Source organism: Chrysoperla carnea, chromosome 4, assembly GCF_905475395.1.
Source record: "Chrysoperla carnea chromosome 4, inChrCarn1.1, whole genome shotgun sequence".
Classification (NCBI taxonomy): Eukaryota; Metazoa; Arthropoda; class Insecta; order Neuroptera; family Chrysopidae; genus Chrysoperla; species Chrysoperla carnea.
In genome coordinates, this window is record NC_058340.1 from 25956897 (window position 1) to 25980537 (window position 23641).

Genomic DNA, 23641 nt, shown 5'->3' on the forward strand with positions numbered 1-23641 from the left:
AAAATCGGACCTATTATAATAATTTTCTATACTTATTGGGAAGTTAAAAACAAAATGCATATGTCATTCGCTTGACAACGATTTACCCAAAATTTTTGATTGTCCACACTTTAATTTTAAATTTGGAGGATATTAAAATCTACTTCAGTACCTCCAAATGCGAATTTTCACAAAATGCAAATGCCATTCGTTAGGTAACGGTTTGTACACGTTTGTCCACCCAAAATGTTTGTTTTTCTACCCTTCAATTTTAAATTTTGAGGAAATTTGACATCAGCACTTTATTACTTATTATTACTTTTTTTCCGGTTACAAAAGTATTTTTTAAAACAATAATCGAAATTTCTTGCAGGTAAAATTGAAATAAAAGTACAATCACTGTATGAAGATGACTGTAATTCGTTAATAGATACATTAGCAGCAATTACAACATCCAATGAACATTTTTCACTTGGCATAATTACAGTTTATAGTAATGGAACTGAAATAGAATCACATGCTAAGAATATAAAATTTATCATAAAAAATTTACCAAGCGGTTATAATAATATTAAATCAATAATCTACTCAGTGGACAATATTCATACAAACGTTTATCAAACTTGGAAAAAGTATGGTTCACCAAAATTTCCAAATACAACAGTTTTACAACAGCTACGTAAAATTGAGGTAAGTTTTACTTTTTTATCATACTTTTGAAGTATTGTGACTATTTTCGAACTTTTATAAAACTTGCTTACCAATACTATTCATTCATTCTTGTTATTATATTATTTTTATACCATGCATATATGAAATATACATAGTATATTAAGTTTAGTCCCAAGTTTGTAACGCTTAGAAATAGTGATGCTAGGAAAAAAATTTTGTCATAGCTGTTCATAAAATCACCTAATTAGTCCATTTCCGGCTGTCCGTCCGTCCGTCCGTCCGTCCGTCCGGCCGTCCGTCCGTCTGTGGTCACGATTACTCAAAAACGAAAAGAGATATCAAGATGAAATTTTTACAGCGTGCTTAGGACGTAAAAAGTGAGGTCAAGTTCGTAAATGAGCAACATGGGTCAATTGGATCATGGGTCCGTAGGACCCATCTTGTAAACCGTTAGAGATAGAATAAAAGTTTAAATGTAAAAAATGTTCCTTATAAAAAAATAAAAAACTTTTGTTTGAAACATTTTTTTGTAAACATCACTGTTTACCCACGAGGGCGTTAATTAGATGCAAATTTTCTCGTATGTATTAATATAGGTATATATCTTTTGTTATTTACGTGACGTCATAAAAACAAACAATTGCGCATCAACACTGTCTATACATTTTTGTATGTGTTATGTGATAAAGAAATCAACACTGACTATGCATGGTATTTCAACAATTAACTCAGTCAATTGTTTCTTTTCACTTGTTTAATATTTACATATATTCATTATTTAATATACAGAGCTATTGAATTTCGAGAATATGAATTCAGCGCGCTAAAGTAGTTCCGTGAATTTATTTTCCCTTAAATATATCTACCTAAATATGGCTGTTGATGGAAAAACAAAGGTAAACGGCCAAGTTAAAAAAATTAATTTAAAAAAAACTGTAGGGTAAAACATAAACCATTTTCGGTAAAATTGAACAAAGACAATCATAAGAGCCCGTGTATTTTTGCATAACTTTAATTAATTATATCTCTTAAAAGGAACTTTAAAAAATTTAAGTTTGTTTTCTCCATGTACTTTTGAATAAATTTTGTAAAAATAGTAGTTAAATGTGGACCTCTAGAATACTGCCATGCTTTATATAATGTAGTTTATAAAGAAAAAATTTACCATAAACAAGGGAAAACAAACAATTGACTAAGTTGATAACCCAATCGTTTGTTTCTATTTTTACGTCATGTAAGTAGAGAACGATAGCCACTCTAAGAGATCCACATATACATACATGTCACACACACATAGCTGATATTCCCATATCAGCTATAATTAACGCCTAATTTGCGCACTCACGGGCAAACAGTGATGTTTACGAAAAAATGTTTCAAATAAAAGATCCAGTTGTTCATGTTGCGTATTTACGATCTCAAACTCAATTTTTACGTTCTGAGTACGCTATAAAAATTTAAGCTTGGTATTTCTTTTCGTTTTTGAGTTATCATGTTCATGGACAGACATTCAAACCGACAACCGAAAATGGATTTTATGAACACCTATACTACAATTTTGCTCATAGAATCAATATTTTTAATCGTTTCAAAATTGGGATACTAAACTTAGTATACCTTCATATATTTCATATATACATGGTATAAAATTACACAAATGAGTTCATTTAACGATTGAAATTCTGTACGCAAGCAATATATCCGAGCGATTTCATGTTTTAAGGTAGTACCAGCATGAAATCACTTTTCGACAGATTTGGCCGAATTTTTTTTCTCGGGTTTATAATAGCTTTATTTATGAATTCCTAAAATTTCATAATTTTTGACCGTTTAGATCGCGAGATATTTAAAGACAAAGTTCGCGATTTTGAGGGTCATGTCCCATTTAAAGCATGTAAAATGTCCGGTCTCTCCAACTATTTTTTACGATATTATTATATATTGAAGAAAAAGTAGAAAAAAATGTTTATACAATTCAAATCTAAAAAAAAAATTTAGAAATTAATTTTCACTTTCGAGATATTAATTTTGACGTAAATTGATCGAAATTGGGACGTTGGCATAATTATTTCCCATTTTAAACGGTCAAAATTTCTGAAACTTTGGGAATTAATAGTAAGCATTATTAAATTCTTAAATTTAATTTTTCGTTAAATTCTGTCGAAAAAAAAATTGTACCATTGCTTTAACATAGAAACTGCAAATACCATGCTGGAACATCGTTAAGTTGAAAATTACATCTAATCGTCAAATAAATTGTTTTTTTGAAATAACCAAGCGTTATGTCGTGTACAAACTCGTTCAGCATTCTCAGTGATTAATATTTTGAAACTTCTTCTCTAACTTGAGCTTTCGTTAAAAGTAAGCTAAGCTACAATTTCTTGTCTGATAGTTTTTTTATTTCCTATAATCCTTAATACATACAACCTAAACGAATGAAATAAATGACCAATAAAATAACAGAAAATAACAATTGTACATTTTTCTTTCTGTTGTAAATTAATTTAAGAAAATCGATGTAAATAAGTATAAAAAAACAAGCAACTATTGTAGAAAACATGATCTATACGTTCTATTCTAAAGTAAATGGACATAGACGTGTATATATATACATAGACTTTGTTGGTTGTCATGGGTAATGTAGACATATGTTTCACAGTTAGAGTATGATTAGAACAAACGAGACAGAATTATTGCTATACTTAACATTTGAACACAAAAGTCCAGTTAGTGGTAGTTGGTTCGTTGCATTTTTATTACATATTCGAGAATATATTTTCTTTTACAAATATACGGGGCTTGCCAATATTATGTTAACACTTATATTATAGCTTTTTTATTCAAGGGGATAAAGTTACATTTCATTTATATATATGTATATGGATTCATAGAAATCGAATATTATTAACTTAAAAGTTTTACATTTATTATTGTCAAAAAAAATTCGAAAAAGTTAACAAAATGAATATGGTGGGAGCGCAAATAAATACTAACCATGTATTAAGAATTGTTATGTTATACAATTTATTTGCGTTTCCACCATTTTATTTCTTAATATAATTTTTAGCAAAAAATTGCATTTAAAACAAATTTAAAAACAATACCAATATTTTAAATGAGATAAGATATTATTTACAACTTTTTTGACACTTTTTCTTTGACGTCATGTCTCGTTTAGTTTTGATTTTGTGTCAGCTTTACTATTAAGTTACGCGATGTTTTAAGAGCTTTTTTAAACGTTTTTAGTTTAACATCTGTAAAATAATATTTAAAATATGTTTTAATTTCGTCATTCAGTTTTAGTTGAATTTAAAAGTAAAATTTTTTATATTTTAAGTTAAAAAAAGTCTTCCAGCAGTTATTAAATTTTAAAATATTTATTTTTTATTAACAAAAAATTCTGTTTATCATAATAATTTTAATATGAAAACAAATAATTGAGTTAATTGTTGAAATATTCTGTATAGAAAGTAATGAATGTCAGTGCTCGCATAAATTAGAAAAATTAAAATACCAACAGAATTATGGTGACCTTTCGGCTGCCATTTGTTGTTGTTTTCGAAAATTTTCTTGAATTTTCGTTTTTCATTTAGGTTTAGAGTGTATTTACATATTTGGAAATCCATAATCACTTTTATTAAATCATATCCATAAATTTCAAAACACATTTCCGTGCTTTCCATGCTTTTAATCTATTTATTTTTTTGAAATTGCCAAATATATTTTCAATTTGCACAAACCTGCCATAAGAGCTGGGGAAACTAAAATTAAGATCATAATAATGTTGCATCCCATGCAACATTATTATAGTTAGGATTTTAACCACCAGAAGTCATGAACAAAATAATCAATTGTCAATATATTTCATGGGATTATCACCCAGTATCTAGATCAATCTTAACTATTCCAGTAATGAAAGTATAAAATAGTTTTCCCAATGACATGATAATAAAGTAACATCATTTACCTAAAACAAACAATTTAAATAACTTAAAAAAGTTTGTATATCTATAAAATAAATTTCCATATTCAAACAACAAATAAATGATTTGAAATAAATACGCATGATTATTGTCGTTTTGCGTGTCTATAAAATATAACAACTATATTTTAAATTGTATTGTATAGTTTAAGTTTGGTTGTCTTTTTGAGGGTATACACTCAATTTACGATGAATTGTTTCCCAAATAAAAGATTCTATCTGTCTTTATAAAACATACAGCGCACGGCATGCATGCATGGATTGTTTATACGACGCCATATTATAATGCTGATAGCGAAGGCAAACGAACAATGTGGAAAAACAAGCGTTTATATTATATGTATAGCGTAACGTCTTTTTGTACAAATAAACAATATATTATTTCATTAGAAGGATGTGCATTTTAAGGAATATATTCATTTCGTGTAATTTCATGTCTGTACTTTCTATTGAATAATTGTTCTTTTTACTCTTACAATGAACAAGGAGTGAATAGAAAAGTGAAAGTATTGTTTTGAAAAACATATTCTATGAGATAAAATTTAAACAAATTTCGACGGTTTGCTGAGTAAAATTAAGAGTTCGATTGCTAGTGCCAACACTCACTCGAAGGTAAATGAAAATTTGTATAAACGTTCCTTAAGTTACGTAAGTAACTTAAGTATCCCTCAAGGAGTTAAATTGAGTGTTGGAATTTTGTACTTGGTCAATTTTGAAGTTACAAATGTAAAAAATAATATATGAGCATGGTTCACTACAAAAGTTTTCTGTATTACTATCTTCAAAAATTTCATTCATCAAAGGGGTGAAAGTTTATATGAAACTATGTTATTTTTGAAGTTAGAATTAATATAAAATTTGATATATGATTTCATGGTTTGAGACAAAAGTTTATTTTACTTTTTTCATAAAAATTCATTCTTTAAGAAAATCAAATTGAGAATGAAAGTTTATATGACTCTGTAATTTTGGTGATGAAAAGGGGATGATAGTTTGTATGAAAATTTGTCATTTTTTAATTATAATTAGTAGTTATAACTACTTAATCGATTTTAATAAGTTTCTATGCAGAGTTTCTGATATATCGCAATGTTTGGTTCGATTTTTCCAGTCATCAAATGCAACCGATTTTTGTACGTTTTGGGTCAAAATTACCTTATATACTGAATTTTATTGAAATTGGAGATAAAAAAAAATTGTCAATTTTTTGCAACCCTTTGAAAAAATCGAGAAAATCGCAAAAGAATTTTTATTTTGGAATTTGACGAAACTCAGTGGATAGGATAACTTTGACCCAAAAAGTATAAAAATCAGGTTAATTTAATGATTTTACCTATACAAAGTTACAACTCAGCGAGTATCATGAGCAAAACATCATTTTCAAAAAAATAAAAATTGTGTGAGCGCAAATAAGGTGAAAATTATATAGTGTAATATATGGGAATATCAGTTAAGTGTGTGTGACATGTATGTATGTATATTTGGCTATCTTTCTTTACTTATATGACGTAAAAAAAAAACAAACGATTGCTCAATTAACACTGTCTTTACATGGTATTTCAACAGTTAACTCAATCAATTGTTTGTTTTCACTTTTTCTTCCTTCGATGATATTTCTTATGCCTTGCTTCACTATGGCATATCCATATTATAATGATGCTTCTGAACAATGTCATGAGGTATACATACTTACATGTTATGGTCTATAGATAGATATAGTGATATAATTCGTGTGGTATACTGTTCTATAAACCATACATTTTCTTTAACAATGATTTCATCCTAACAAATACAATCGATTCGATATGATCACTATTATATTGTTGAGAAAATACATTCTTTTTTGTTAACTTTATTCGTGTAAACATTCAACTTATAGAGTTATACTTGTGCTTATAGATACAAGAGCCATGATTAATTTAAAACGGTCACATTTATACAGTGATTAGTTTGCAACCCAACTACCTGCACTTGCCTGTTGACACTGGTGCTGAAAATATCAGATACTGGCACGAAACTAAGTGAGAAGAAAGCACCAGATGTTGTCCTACTCGCATTGACACAAACTTAAATGATATTTTTACACAACGGCATGATCTTTGCTGCAACTTTTGTCTGAGTCCATTCTTATTTCGTTTATCCATTTGGGTTTTTCCATAGTATTATGATTTGCTGGATAAGAAGTTCGAATGCCGAACAAACTAACATATTTAAACAAATAAGAAAATTGAATATTTAAAACTAAAATATTTCTTGGAATTACTTTTCATATTTGTTTTGGATTATTTTAAAGAAAAAAGAGATTTTTTGTAAAATTAATGTAAACCTGGCATGGGTACCGGGACACAGGGACATTCTAGGAAATTGTAAAACCAACGAGCTTGCTAGAAATGGCACAATGCTGCCGGGCACAAGCATCAATAAATATCCGGAAGTTACATTTGCGAACTGCCACTTGCTCCTCAAAGCATCTTAGATGGAGGGAGGAACGTACTTGTGGTATTACAAGACAGATATGGTCTGAGTACAATCGTAGGCGTTCCGAAGATCTTATATCACTTCCAAGGGCCTCTGTTAGGAAAGTTATTGCGGCTATTACAGGACACTGGTTGGGCGGCAAGTATGCTGAACGCCTGGGCCTGGCAGTATATTACGACTACTGCAGGAGATGTCACAGTGGTGAGAAGGAGGAGACAATGTCTCATCTTCTCTGTCACTGCCCAGCTCTTGCCATGAGTAGATGGACTTACTTGAGCCAGCCTCTCTTTGACAACCGTTCCGACCTAAAGTCCGTCATCGTCAAAGCTCTCCTGCTGTTCTTAAACAGCTCCAAATTGTTCTTGGAGTAGTGGCCGGGGATAGGGCAACCTTTTTTCGGTATCACAACGGACCCTATGGTCTAAGTGTGTCCCACCCCAGGACAGCTACTGTAACTTAACCTAACCTACCGTTATAAGAATCCATAAAAGTAAATTTTGTCTTAGCATATGGTTAAAAATTATCCGAATTTAAACGTTGAATGTAATTATACTAAATTTGAGTCATATATTGTTAAAATCTAACATACGTCGTAAATATCTAACCGCAATGACGGGACTGTTAGTTTTTAATCCATGGATTTTCCAAAGTCTTTCTGACTATTTGTCGTAAAATATCAGTAGTGTTTCTTGTATTTTCTAATATTTACAAAAATCATAGATATAAAAATACATTGACATTTTTATTTCCAAATTCGTGACAAATTTTAAACATGTATCGATATATGTTATTGAATATTTTTTACAACGTCATAAAAATATCATGTTAAGTTGATTATTGTATATTGATAAGGAATATAATTTCCTTTGGTTTTCAATAAAATCGTTTATTGGCAATAAATTTTATGTATAAACCAAGAAAAATCATTTTTATATAACAAAATGTATATTTTTTTCTTTCAACATTATCAAAATATTTGAAAATTTAGTGTTACACAAAAATCTCTAAATAGGGGTCATATTTTTTATGTTTTATGTTTAACTTGCGGCAAAATAGAGACCATTAAACATTGACGTTTTTATTAATCAGTGTGAATACTTATGGGACTGGGAGTTTCCACAGAATAAACTGATTTCAACACAGTTTTTGTTTTTAATTGGGATGGTTCGAGAAGGTTTATATTTGATGGTTAGACCTGTTAGTATCTTCTTAAGATTGGGAGTACATTCAACATACCTATTTTTATACCATGTATATATGCAATATATCAAGGAATTCTAAGTTTAGTCCCAAGTTTGAAAAGCTTAAAATATTGATACTACGAACAAAATTTTGGTTTAAGTGTTCATAAAATCAATTTTCGGTTACCCGCCTGAATTGTCTGTCTGTCTGGGGACATGATAACTTAAAAACGAAAAAACAATCTGAAATTTTTATAACGTGCTCAGGACGTAAAAAGTAAGGTTGAGAAAAGTGTCTACTCCTCAAATAATCATTTCGGAAATTCTATAACTTTGAAATATTCTAAATTTGTGGAGAAACTTGTTTGAGGCTTTGTAAAATATTGTCTTCAATAATCATTTTTCTCAAGATTATTTTTCACGTAAAACTACTATTGCCCTATTAGCTTAGTTGGTTAAGGCGTAACAAATTCCGTTCGCGGTATGCTTAGGGTAGCGGTTCAGTTTGAAGTTTATGAAAGATTTTTTTGTCAAATATAACTAACTTTTCCCAGTTTTTTTTATATTTTGAGGCCAAATAATTATTTTGCAACAATTTATCAATAGATAATCAAAAAACAAACATTTTGCAGTGGAACACATTAAGAGCTGATGACATCTATGGGCATTAAAAATTTCAAAAATGATCTACAAAGGCATAAAGCAATGTCCGTGCTTAAGATAAACTTTTATATGTCTAAGAAAGATTTCTGTTCTTTAGATATTAATACTTGTCTTAAGTGTTCCGAGCGTAAACTTCCCCTGTATTTTCGATGATATCACCGTAATACGAATTCAAATATTACTGAAATGAACAAGATAAACTTTGTATATGATAACTCTATTAAAATCTGATAGATATATCGTTAAGTTAAAATGGCATCAGTTTATAGTTTATTTGTTGTCATCATATCAATTCTATTGTGTTCACGAAGCTGAAGTTTGTAGTATGACGATACGATCATCATTACTACACTCATTCAAGCCAGAGCTGAACTATGGTTCCATATCTATATCTATTTAATATATATGTTTGTTGTGGATATTATTGTTGAAAGATTTGATTCTTGAGAGCAAATTTATATACTCTGAAAGGTCTTAAAATAGATAATCTTAATGTATCTTATTCTCTCTTTTTAACCCCCGAACTAAATAAGGGGTGTTCTAAGTTTAACCGCTATGTTTGTGTGCCTATGTGTTTGTCTGTCTGTGACATCGAAGCGCCTAAACGGGTGAATCGATTTTAATTTTTTTGGTTTCATTTGAAAGGTATTTTCGCGGAGAGTGTTCTTAGCTATGTTTCATGTGTGAGCTTACAGTTTTATCCCCGAAAAAATTAAAAAATTGGGGATGATTTTCAAAATCGATTTAGTTTGGGAAAGGCATGACTATAAATAATTACTGTGGAAATGAATGGTCAAATAAACCTGGCTCAATTCATTTCGAAAAGTGAAATGGTAAAATAATTAGGTTAATTCAAAAGAACAAAGCCAACTCAAATATTTCAATTTTAATTATAATTTTTCCAAAAATTTGTTCCAAAAAATGATAGCTCTCTAAGTATCCTTTTCATCTCATTTGGTGTCCTTGCCCATCACTTTGATATTGATTAAAGAAGGAGTGTTATAAGTTTAAAGTGTTTATCTGTGTGTCCGTGTGTTTCTCAGTGACATCGTAGTCCTTAAACGGTCGAACCGACTTGATAGAGAACATTTTATAGCTAAGTTTCCAAAAATCGGTTTACAAAAACTAAATCGAATTTGTCGGGGGTTTTTTAAATTTTGTATATTTCACTTGTGTTTTATAATATGCCAAATTCGGCCATTGCCACATTTAAACTTTTTTGTTTGTTTCACAATTCATACCGATCAATGTATTATTTGTATGTTTGTATATGTTTTGTCAGTTTAACAAAAATGCACAATTCTTCTTCTCATGGTTTATATTCAATTTTGATTGAATTTCCTGCAATGATCTAAAATCTAAATAGAAAAAAGAGAATAGATTTCTATAATATGTTACATTTCATCGATTTGTAAAGTGTTGTGGTTCTTATCAAAATAAATATCGCTACGTTATTTATTTTCTTAAATGGGATAGTTTTTTGTTTACATTTTGAATAAGTGTTGGTTTTAGGAGCTACTACCAAAGATATCTCTAGAAATTGAATCTGAATCAGTGTAGTACTTATTTGTTGTTTCATTTTTTATTTAAAGCGAATCAAGAGTTTATTATCTTGATTGAATTCGTCGTGATTCTTTTCCAAAGCCATAACGAAGGTACATAACGCCGGTGGCAAGTATTTAGGTTACGCCTTATATATATCAAGTATGGTAGTAAATGGAATTTTTTAACTTTAGGACGTCATCAGAATCCAAAAAAATTAATTTTGCTCTGTTACATCCAATTTTTATCGAATTTTGATAAATCAAGTATGTAATCCTACTAAATTTAGGCAATACTTTTCAAATTTGTGACCAAAATTAACCTAGCTCTATTAGGTTTTAAAAATGTGGTGTCCTGGTCCCGGAATTAAGTAAATAAGTGATAGCTAGCGAAAAACTAACATCACAGCTGAAAAGAATGACCCAAACTTAGTGGGTTTCAAAAAAAATTGCAATAAAATCGGATCAAGTTTGCCTGTGTTATCAAAAATATCGAATTTTTTAACTTTATGACGTCATCAGAATCAAAAAAAATTAATTTTACTCTATCTCTTCTAAATTTTATCCAATTTGGATAAATCAAGAATGTAATCCTACTAAATTTAGGCAATACTTTTCAAATTTGTGACCAAAATTAACCTAGCTCTATTAGGTTTCAAAAATGTGGTGTCCTGGTCCCGGAATTAAGCAAATAAGTGATAGCTAGCGAAAAACTAACATCACAGCTGAAAAGAATGACCCAAACTTAGTGGGTTTCAAAAAAAATTCCAATAAAATCGGATCAAGTTTGCCTGTGTTATCAAAAATATCGAATTTTTTAACTTTATGACGTCATCAGAATCCAAAAAAATTAATTTTGCTCTATCTCATCTAAATTTTATCCAATTTTGATAAATCAAGAATGTAATCCTACTAAATGTAGGCAATACTTTTTAAATTTGTGACCAAAATTAACCTAGCTCTATTAGGTTTCAAAAATGTGGTGTCCTGGTCCCGGAATTAAGCAAATAAGTGATAGCTAGCGAAAAACTAACATCACAGCTGAAAAGAATGACCCAAACTTAGTGGGTTTCAAAAAAAATTCCAATAAAATCGGATCAAGTTTGTCTGTGTTATCAAAAATATCGAATTTTTTAACTTTATGACGTCATCAGAATCCAAAAAAATTAATTTTGCTCTATCTCATCTAAATTTTATCCAATTTGGATAAATCAAGAATGTAATCCTACTAAATTTAGGCAATACTTTTCAAATTTGTGACCAAAATTAACCTAGCTCTATTAGGTTTCAAAAATGTGGTGTCCTGGCCCCGGAATTAAGCAAATAAGTGATAGCTAGCGAAAAACTAACATCACAGCTGAAAAGATTGACCCAAAATTAGTGGGTTTCAAAAAAAATTCCAATAAAATCGGATCAAGTTTGCCTGTGTTATCAAAAATATCGAATTTTTTAACTTTATGACGTCATCAGAATCCAAAAAAATTAATTTTGCTCTATCTCATCTAAATTTTATCCAATTTTGATAAATCAAGAATGTAATCCTACTAAATGTAGACAATACTTTTTAAATTTGTGACCAAAATTAACCTAGCTCTATTAGGTTTCAAAAATGTGGTGTCCTGGTCCCGGAATTAAGCAAATAAGTGATAGCTAGCGAAAAACTAACATCACAGCTGAAAAGAATGACCCAAACTTAGTGGGTTTAAAAAAAAATTCCAATAAAATCGGATCAAGTTTGCCTGTGTTATCAAAAATATCGAATTTTTTAACTTTATGACGTCATCAGACTAAAAAAAAATTAATTTTACTCTATCTCATCTAAATTTTATCCAATTTGGATAAATCAAGAACGTAATCCTACTAAATTTAGGCAATACTTTTCAAATTTGTGACCAAAATTAACCTAGCTCTATTAGGTTTCAAAAATGTGGTGTCCTGGTCCCGGAATTAAGCAAATAAGTGATAGCTAGCGAAAAACTAACATCACAGCTGAAAAGAATGACCCAAACTTAGTGGGTTTCAAAAAAAATTCCAATAAAATCGGATCAAGTTTGCCTGTGTTATCAAAAATATCGAATTTTTTAACTTTATGACGTCATCAGAATCCAAAAAAATTAATTTTGCTCTATCTCATCTAAATTTTATCCAATTTGGATAAATCAAGAATGTAATCCTACTAAATTTAGGCAATACTTTTCAAATTTGTGACCAAAATTAACCTAGCTCTATTAGGTTTCAAAAATGTGGTGTCCTGGCCACGGAATTAAGCAAATAAGTGATAGCTAGCGAAAAACTAACATCACAGCTGAAAAGATTGACCCAAAATTAGTGGGTTTCAAAAAAAATTCCAATAAAATCGGATCAAGTTTGCCTGTGTTATCAAAAATATCGAATTTTTTAACTTTATGACGTCATCAGAATCCAAGAAAATTAATTTTGCTCTATCTCATCTAAATTTTATCCAATTTGGATAAATCAAGAATGTAATCCTACTAAATTTAGGCAATACTTTTCAAATTTGTGACCAAAATTAACCTAGCTCTATTAGGTTTCAAAAATGTGGTGTCCTGGTCCCGGAATTAAGCAAATAAGTGATACCTAGCGAAAAACTAACATCACAGCTGAAAAGATTGACCCAAAATTAGTGGGTTTCAAAAAAAATTCCAATAAAATCGGATCAAGTTTGCCTGTGTTATCAAAAATATCGAATTTTTTAACTTTATGACGTCATCAGAATCCAAAAAAATTAATTTTGCTCTATCTCATCTAAATTTTATCCAATTTTGATAAATCAAGAATGTAATCCTACTAAATGTAGGCAATACTTCTTAAATTTGTGACCAAAATTAACCTAGCTCTATTAGGTTTCAAAAATGTGGTGTCCTGGTCCCGGAATTAAGCAAATAAGTGATAGCTAGCGAAAAACTAACATCACAGCTGAAAAGAATGACCCAAACTTAGTGGGTTTCAAAAAAAATTCCAATAAAATCGGATTAAGTTTGCCTGTGTTATCAAAAATATCGAATTTTTTAACTTTATGACGTCATCAGACTAAAAAAAAATTAATTTTACTCTATCTCATCTAAATTTTATCCAATTTGGATAAATCAAGAACGTAATCCTACTAAATTTAGGCAATACTTTTCAAATTTGTGACCAAAATTAACCTAGCTCTATTAGGTTTCAAAAATGAGGTGTCCTGGCCCCGGAATTAAGCAAATAAGTGATAGCTAGCGAAAAACTAACATCACAGCTGAAAAGATTGACCCAATATTAGTGGGTTCAAACAAAATTCCAATAAAATCGGATCAAGTTTGCCTTTGTTATCAAAAATATCGAATTTTTTAACTTTATGACGTCATCAGAATCCAAAAAAATTAATTTTGCTCTATCTCATCTAAATTTTATCCAATTTGGATAAATCAAGAATGTAATCCTACTAAATTTAGGCAATACTTTTCAAATTTGTGACCAAAATTAACCTAGCTCTATTAGGTTTCAAAAATGTGGTGTCCTGGTCCCGGAATTAAGCAAATAAGTGATACCTAGCGAAAAACTAACATCACAGCTGAAAAGATTGACCCAAAATTAGTGGGTTTCAAAAAAAATTCCAATAAAATCGGATCAAGTTTGCCTGTGTTATCAAAAATATCGAATTTTTTAACTTTATGACGTCATCAGAATCCAAAAAAATTAATTTTGCTTTATCTCATTTAAATTTTATCCAATTTAGATAAATCAAGAATGTAATCCTACTAAATTTAGGCAATACTTTTCAAATTTGTGACCAAAATTAACCTAGCTCTATTAGGTTTCAAAAATGTGGTGTCCTGGTCCCGGAATTAAGCAAATAAGTGATGGCTAGCGAAAAACTGACATCACAGCTTTAATCAAATTGAATTAATTTTAATAACCGAAAAAATAATTTTTTTACTTCAACAAAACATCTTTTTAAAAAAAATATTCGAAAATTTTATTATGATAATATGTACGTTTTTTTCTCCATAGGGACCATATACTCTTAAGAATTTATCCGATGTAAAAACTAACAAAAATCACGAGTATACATTATCATTTACAATGACATTACCTAGTGTGACATTAATACATATTTGTGGTGGTGTCACACCAATACCAGGACGTGTCACTCAACTAGAAATATTTAATGTCACATATAATCAAGTACTTTTAATATGGAACGATAAAAATGTTTTATCAAAGTAAGTTAGAAAAAAAAGAAGATATATCGTTGAATATAACGTAATTAATTTTTATATAATTCTTTTTTGTGTTTTTTTTTTTTTGTTTAGGTGTATAAAAACTTATGAAATTGAATTTTCTTTTGATGGCATACACAATTTTACACGAATTAATCGTAATGATGTAGTATTTTTGTCGTTTCAATATGCTCCACAAGGTAAGTTGAAAAATTTCTATTATCTCTTATTTAAAATAAAGGATGGTAAAGCTCTGTTTATGGCACAGTAATGTTGATAAATAATTTTGGGGAAATCTTTGATGTTAGTTTTTCACTACCATTCACCTTTGGGGTAGATATTTGAACCAAGATTCCATATTATTGAAACCTATTACAGATGAATTAAATTTTTTAAAAGTATGACGGAAAATTAGCAGGATTACGTACTTGGTTATAAGAAATTGAATATAATTCGGATGTGATAAGGCAAAATTAAATTTTTTGAATTTTGTGGCGTTATTTAGTTCAAAATTTCAATTTTTTTGATAAAATATCCAAATTTTATCCGATCAGAATATAATTTTTTTTTGAAACCCACTAATTTGGGTCTTTTATGTTAATTTTTCAATACTGCTCACCTTTAAACTAAATGTCGGGACTCGGATTCTATATTCTTGAAACCTATTAAAGATATATTTAATTTTATCTCAATTTTATAACGAAAATAGTAGTATAGGCTTGCCGGAAAAAAACCTTTGATGGAAAAAATTAATGAAATTAAAAATAGCCTTGAACACTTTTCGAAAAAAAAAAATGTTAAGCATGTTTAAAAATCAATAAAATTTTATAAAAATATGTTTCAACTGGTTATCAAATGGGTGAAGATCGACCTTATTCCGTCTCTTGTACTATTGTGAAATAGGTAAGAAAAAGAATATCATAATTGGATGTTTTGTTTCAAATGCAAGTAAATCTTTTAGAATCTGACATTAATTTGCTGATTCACTGTAAATCTATCAACTGCTTTATAATAATACTCATTATTTAGCTGTCTAAAAATGCAATTTATATAAAATTCATTGACCCAAAAATATTGTTAAAAATCTCCTGGGTGTAAGTATTATTCTATAATAATAATAATAGTTAGTAATAAACAAAAAACCACAATTACTGCATTTATTTCAAATAAATATCTGTTTAAATGGTTATGTTATGTAAAGTGAAAAGAAAAACTTGATTTTCAAGCTAACAATTACCTACAGTGTGTTTATATGGTAAATTATTATTATTAAGAACGATTTTTTTATGTTGAAATTAGTGGTGAAGGCTTAGCCAAAAATGAGAAGTGTTTGACGACTGTTTCATGTATTTATCTAGCTACGGAAACAAAGGTAAATTCGTACATATCTCGGAAGTGATTTCTAGAACCGTTTCCTTTATTACATGTTCTAAATGGTCTACATTTTTAAACGACCATTAACATTCCTATCTAACGTTTCCATATGGAGCTAACTTAAGGTAGTACTATCGGTAATAGACTTTGCATTCAGAATTAAATGAAACTTGGCATAGTTGTTCATTATTATATCATAATTAACCAGTTAAATTTTTAGGGACCTTCAGAGAACTGAAAATCTGAACGCCCAGTTTTGTGAAATAAAATAAAATCTGTGATTTCCCATAAGGATAAATGTTAAAATATCTTTTTTTCAGTTCTCTGAAGGCCCCTAAAAATTTAACTGGTTAATTATGATATAATAATGGATAACTATGCCAAGTTTCATTAAATTCTGAATACAAAGTCTATTACCGATAGTACTACCTTAAGTAGACACGCTGTATAATCTACGCTGGGCTTTTATCAAATTTTTTTTTCGCAAAGGTACATAAAACGCCTTTCCCATTAAACACATGGTATTATATAATAATATAATACCATGATATTATATAATATGTATAAATGTTTGATATTATATAATAATATATCTATACGTTTGTTGTTGATAATTTCATTAATATCGCTTTTCTTTAGTTTACTGAAAAATGATGACAAATCATCATCATTGTATAGAACTGTTACTTTTCCTCCACACTCTACGTCCTAGTGTTGTTCAGCAGTGAATCAGGATCACAAAACATATAAAATACATAGACATAAATAGGTGGTAGTATTATTATTATAACATCATATAACAACATATCTCATTTATTTAGTGAACAACAGTTAATAGTCCAATATAATAAGACATTTGGTTCGTTAAATTCCTGAAACCTGTGGTCTGAAACGTTTTGTTTTTTTTTTTATAAGGATCATATGTAATTTAAAGTATTATTCTATTATCTCTTATCGTTTAGGATCTAAATTGACTATTAAAGGAACTCGAAGAACTAGATCCAATCTGATGTCATAACATGATATCCCCATGAAACTCGATCCGAGTAGAAATTCAAATCAGGCAGGCTGGAAGTTGACCCGGGCCGGGTCCGGTGGCAATACGCCAGTTTCTACATGGAAAATTGGATTTGGGACGGATCAGGGCCGGATGAATAAAAAGTAATTAAGAATTTTAAGGTCAGGATCGGATCAAAATCACTTTAGTGGAATCCTAGTAAGAAGATCTTGATTTGAATTCATCCGGGCCGGATCTATTTGACTGAATTTGAATTTTTGGTCAGGCTAGCCTGAGTAAAGTCGGAATAAGAAAAACCTTACATGGTTTTATCCAGCCCTTGTCATGTAGTTGTATTAGAGCCTTAACTAGATTATTCTTTTCTGAATTTGATCAGGACGGCCTGAATATGATCTTAATAAGAAAATCCTGATTTGAATTAATCCGGGCCGGATCTATTTGACTGAATGAAGCCTTAAATGTGCAATTCTGATCAATTTTTGGTCAGGCTAGCCTGAGTAAAGTCGAAATAAGAAAAACCTTACATATTTGTAACTTTTGTTTATGTTATTTTTTGATTGGTTAACTACAAAACGATATATTTAAGTGTATAGATTAAAATGATCCATCCTGTATATTACACATATACAGGATATATTAACGAAAATCAACTAATAAGAAATTTCCATTTTGCTTGGACTACAACTACCAGTTAACAGCTAGCAAGTTGAACAGATTCTAGTTGTGAATGTCCACATTTATCTTGTAATGTCGCGACCGTATGTTGTATTGTATTTTCCATGTCTGTACAATAATTTGTAATCGTTATACTTCTATTATAAATGTTTATTTTGTTTTGAATTATTTCATAAACTGGGTGTTCTAATTTAAAAATACCATCTATTTTGGAATAAATTTGCTAATCAAGCAATTTTGAACCCATAAAAAGTGTGCTGAACCAATAAAAAGTAACGTATGAGCTACATTATTGTAAATTTTCATTAAAATCCATTTGTAGTTTTCGAAAATGTCCATTTCGAAGCTGGCGGATACCTGCTAGAAATGCCTGTAGCATGTCAACCCGGTGATGTTAGATGCCTGTAGCTTGGCAACATTGGTAGCCAAGTTGGTTAAAGAAAAAAAATTGCGTACGCTTTATGCCTTGCGTAGCGAGTTTGAATCCAGCCTAATTAATGGTTGTGATGAGCTGCTCTAGTGCATGAAGGAGATATGCTCAGCCGCTCAAAATTATTTGATTAGCTGATAAATGAAATTATCAGCGGAAAAGGTGGTAAAATACAAATCACAATGGGCCTTATGCCCTATTGCCTAAGTGTGTCTCTCGTGGACAGCCGATATAACCTTACCTAACCTTCTAAGTATGTAACCTTCTTCGAAAAATGAGCTATGAAACAATAAAAAAAAATTTCAATTCGAACCAACAGTTCCTAAGATGAGCGTGTTCAAACAAACAAAATAACTAACTATTTTGCTTTAAAATAGTAGTTAAGATATCTTTCTGATTCGCTGGCCTGACTTTCGAGTATTTTTCTAGTGCAATGTTTCCAATAAACTCCCGGTAAAACTAAATAATTTACACAAAAACTCATTTTATCCCGTTGTGTAGTATATTATTTATTTCTTACATGTAATAATACATTTTATAATTATTAATAGGTCAACATAAGAGTAACACCTGACAATGAACGGTGATCTTTTAACTCTCTAGAAACAACTAAATCATTTTTAACTGCACATTCATTTAAAAAATACTAAAATTTTAACCTTTAAATTAATGACATTATCGTGTTTGTGTTGTGCTTTCTTTTCCCATCTAAATTTTTATTATACTAATATAATAATTTTTATTTGCAATTTAAATAAATCGATAAAAACTACTTTTTTAAAATTTTAAAAAGAAATATAGTATTTAAATAAATCAAAATATATTAAACTAATTTTTATTAAACTTTTAAAATATTTTATGTAATATTTTTATAGTGTATTTTTTCTCTTTTTTAAAATTCCATAAAATATTAAAATTTTTCAATAAAGCTTCCATAGTGAATGTTAAACTTTTAATCTGAAAATTTAAAGGGAACTTGTAGAAGTATGTACAAAACTCTTACCAAAAGGTGTGTTTGGTAAGCAGTTTTCATCACAGATCCTGAGGCAAGAAGGATTCCTCACGCGAGAATAATATCCAGGATCCAAACTACTTTAGACATTGTAATTCTGGATCCTGAGCCTGAATTTTATAAAATAGAATAGAACTTGAACTTTCTATAAGTCCAATCATTAAATGAACCTAATTTTTATAAATTTTGGATCAAAATTACCCCATTTACTGAGTTTCATCAAATTCCAAAACACATATTTTTTTGCGATTTTCTTGATTTTTTCAAAGGGTATCCCTTAAAAAAAATGGCAAAAAAACCGAGAAATTTTTTTTCTCCAATTTCGATAAAACTCAGTATATAAGGTAATTTTGACCCAAAAATCGGTTACATTTGATGACTGGTCGAATAGTTTTTGAGATACGGCCTAAAATCGAACCAAACATTGCGATATCATCCCCTTTTCACCACCAAAATTACAGAATTTCATATAATCTTTCATCTCCAATTTGACCCTCTTAAAGAATGATTTTTTATGAAAAAAGTAAAATAAACTTTTGTCTCAAACCATGAACTCATATATCAAGTTTTATATTTCTAACTTCAAAAATGACATAGTTTCATATAAAGTTTCACCTCCTTGAAGAATGAATTTTTTGAAGATAATAATACAGGAAACTTTTGTAGTGAACCATGCTCATATATCATTTTTTACATTCGTAACTTCAAAATTGCCCAAGTTTCACACAAACTTCCAACACTCATTTTAACTTCTTGAGGGAGTAATTCCCGAAAATCTTTTCTTAGTGCACACTTACGTTACTTAAGGAACGTGTTTGCAAAATTTCAGGCTTCTAGACCCAGCGGTTTCAGCTGTGCGTTGATCTATCAGTCAGCTTCCATTCTTATATATATATATATATAAATTATAAATATTTGAAATTCTCAATGGAGCTTGTAAATATCCTACAAGGAATCTTGAATAAGAGAAATCTTCTATTTATTTTGAAATACCATAAAATCACTGAAACATGTTAGTAAATGTTTACCATTTCTAAACATTCACATTTACTATCAAAAAATACATGATAGTACATTTTAAAATATAATTTGAAATTTGTTTACAAACTTTATGTACGTTCTTAACACACACGTAAAAAATGTGTTAAGTATTGTAGTACCGTCGTAAAAGTCTAAACTTTTTGAACAAATAGAAACGTTTCTTTATCATTAGCAAAACTAAAATTGCATACCTCAAATGAAATAGATTTCAATTCAAAAACAATTACATTTTAAGGCATAAACTGATAAACCCATATAATATATGCTGTGTAGGTAATACTATTATGTTTTAACCTAATTTCCACCCTCACTTTTTGCGTTCTAAGTATAAAAATTTCAGCTTAATCATTTTTCGTTTTTAAGTTATGGTGTGCAAAATTCCTAGAGAGGTGTTTGGTATACTCACCAGAAGGTCATTTTTTCTGTCCCATGGTCTATATGCGATTTTATATGATATAGCACCACTTAAAATTCAATGAAAATCGGTAACTTTGACAATTTTGCCTAATCAGACATTTGTACAGAATGACAAGAAGCAAGAAAGCAAAAAAAAAACAAGTGAAAACAAACAATTGACTGAGTTAATTGTTGAAATACCATACATAGAGAGTGTTGATAACTCTGTCACATTTCACATACATACATATCTGACATATTTAACTGATATTCTCATATAATGCGCAAGTGTTGATGCGCAATCGTTTGTTTTTTTGACGTCACGTAAATAACAAAAGATATTCACTTTGATATTCCTATATTAATACATACTATAAAATTTGCACCTAATTAACGCCCTCGTGGGTAAACAGTGATGTTTACAAAAAAATGATTCAAACAAAAGTTTTATATTTTTTTATAAGCAACATTTATAACATTTAAACTTTTGTTCTATCTCTAACGGTTTACAAGATGGGGTCTACGGACCCAAGACCCAATTGACCTATGATGCTCATTTACGAACTTGACCTGACTTTTTACGTCCTGAGTACGCTGTAAAAATTTCATATCGATATCTTTTTTCGTTTTTGAGTTATCGTGACCACAGACGGACGGACGGACGGACGGACGGACAACCGGAAATGGATTAATTAGGTGATTCTATGAACACCTATACCAAAATTTTGTTCGTAGCATTAATATTTTTAAGCGTTACAAACTTGGGACGAAACTTAATATACTATGTATATTTCATATATACATGGTATAAAACTTAATATACTATGTATATTTCATATATACATGGTATAAAAAAGAAAGCAATTTTCCTTATGGGATCATTCATTAATTACGTCACACATTAAGGGGGAGAGGGGGTCAACGAAATGTGACACTGGCTATAACAGAGGCCACCCACATCATTTTTTTTAAATACTTATTTATTTTAATTTAAACTACATTCAATATATAATTAAATTTTTATGCTGTGGGTGAAGTTGGGTACTTCGTTCTTATCCGAGCGGTGACAGTGTAATTAATTATATTTGCTCACACTGTCGCTGTCTGGATTCGAACCCGCTACCTCTCAGTCAGTAGCCGAACGTTTTTAAGACGATTTAACTCGTAATATCACTGAGTCGATGAAAACACTAGTTTAAGTCACTATTATCCCAAATATTTCTCCTGTATCTGCCAAACTAAAAAACAATTCGTACAAGAAAAGATATAATATAGATAAAATATTTTTTTTATGTCGTAACAGAAGAAGAAGTACGTGATTTAAATACTGGAGTAGGAGAAATTGAGCAGGAAGAAGAATATAAAAAAGAACAAACTATTGGTTGGTATCGTATTCGTGCAATCGACTATTGGGGTCGTACAGGACATTACTCAAAGGTCGTAAAATATTTTGAAAACGAGCGACATATATACACACATTTATAATACTAATATATATAATACACGTATAGATGAAGTAGAAGAAGTGAACTAGGTACTAACTAAACTGTTCTGTTCCAGTAGTTGTATATTATGATATCCACCAGATCTAGAAACTGAAAACCACAAGGAATTAGTAAATTTATGAAAGTTATTATTATATTATTTGTAGTTTATTTTAGTTAAAATATAATAATCTATTAGATTATATGGTTACCATTATTTGTTTTGTTTTGCTTTAGATTATATCTTTACCTACATGTTGTGGTGATTGTTATTTGCTAATAGCACGTCATCATATTCGATTAATTTTCTACCTCCATACACAAAAAATGTATTTCCCTGACCTAATTTAAGATCCTGTCAAGTTTGTTTCAGCGAAAACCTAGTTTTACCCATTGATATCATTAATATAAAAGCCCCATCAAATTTGATGAAATTTCATATGATTTACTGAAGTATTGTATTTTAGTTTTTTACCTGTAGAATAAAAATGTTCATATGCACAGAAAAAAAGGGTGATTCCGGAAAAATCAACGATTTTCCATGTTTTTCCATAATCTTTTGTAATTTACTCGAAAACAATACAATTTAGAAGAAACCTAAATCAGTCCAAAGTTATCGAGCGTAAAATTTTCGAACGATTTGTATATATAAATTTGTTCTTATCTTGCATATTTTTAATATGTCCGAAATCCAGCATAATTAATGGTTGTGATGAGCTGCTGTAGTGCATGAAGGAGATATGCTCAGCCGCTCAAAATAATTGAGGAGCTGATAAATGAAATTATCAGCGGAAAAGGCGGTAAAATACATATCACAATGGGCCTTATGGTTATATCTAGAAATCGAAAATTTCTATTATACAGGTAGGTAATTTGATGGCAGTATAAGAAGAAAAAAGTTCTAAGGAATTAATGATGAAATAATAGTTAAAGATTTTAATTTAAATAAAACAAAACGGTATAAGATATGAATATGAATCTAACTGAGCCTAAAATATCACACCAAACTGTCCATTTTTACGGATGTAAACGTGGTTTATGAACTACAAAAGCATGAATTTCTATGTTGGAACAGGTCCTTCATGACTTCATGCAAAAGCATAATTACCGTTTTGGAGTTTTACTGTTGAATCGTAAGAATTTTCAATTATATTGATAGGGGATCGAACTAAATTATTTTTATCGCTTCATGTAAAGAATTCTTACTGAACGTATAGAAAAGTGAAGTTGGTTTTAAAAATATTTACTAGTATGCAAGATATGAACGTTTAAAATTCCTAATTAAACAAAGAGAAAGATACCCACTAGTGACGTGATACGTGGGTATCGCCATAGAGATTACTTACAAAACTTTCTTTTGCTAAAAGGAGATGGGCAACCATTGAATGCAATCTTTGACTGCTTATAATTTCTTTTTAATCAATTTTAATTTCACTTTCAAATTTTGTTATGGTATCAAATCCAGTTTTACATTTTTATGGATAATATGATCAATTCG

The 23641-nt window shown here is 29.6% G+C and overlaps 1 protein-coding gene across 1 annotated transcript; it reads left to right on the plus strand.

Annotated features, from left to right (window-relative positions):
- The first annotated feature begins 545 nt into the window (after positions 1–545).
- Positions 546–22259, plus strand: LOC123298637 (alpha-L-iduronidase-like). The gene is made up of 4 exons (XM_044880727.1): positions 546–669; positions 14505–14716; positions 14807–14913; positions 21963–22259. The coding sequence occupies exons 2-4, from the start codon at positions 14577–14579 to the stop codon at positions 22142–22144; spliced, it is 429 nt and encodes a 142-aa protein (XP_044736662.1). The 5' UTR covers positions 546–669; positions 14505–14576; the 3' UTR covers positions 22145–22259.
- Positions 22260–23641: the final 1382 nt, after the last annotated feature.

Bases quoted from the DNA above. Each gene is read 5' to 3' on its own strand.
- LOC123298637 (XM_044880727.1), top strand. From the start codon at position 14,577: ATGACATTACCTAGTGTGACATTAATACATATTTGTGGTGGTGTCACA. The intron at 14,717-14,806 runs GTAAGTTAGAAA...TTTTTTGTTTAG, and splicing joins GATAAAAATGTTTTATCAAA to GTGTATAAAAACTTATGAAA. The intron at 14,914-21,962 runs GTAAGTTGAAAA...ATGTCGTAACAG, and splicing joins GTTTCAATATGCTCCACAAG to AAGAAGAAGTACGTGATTTA.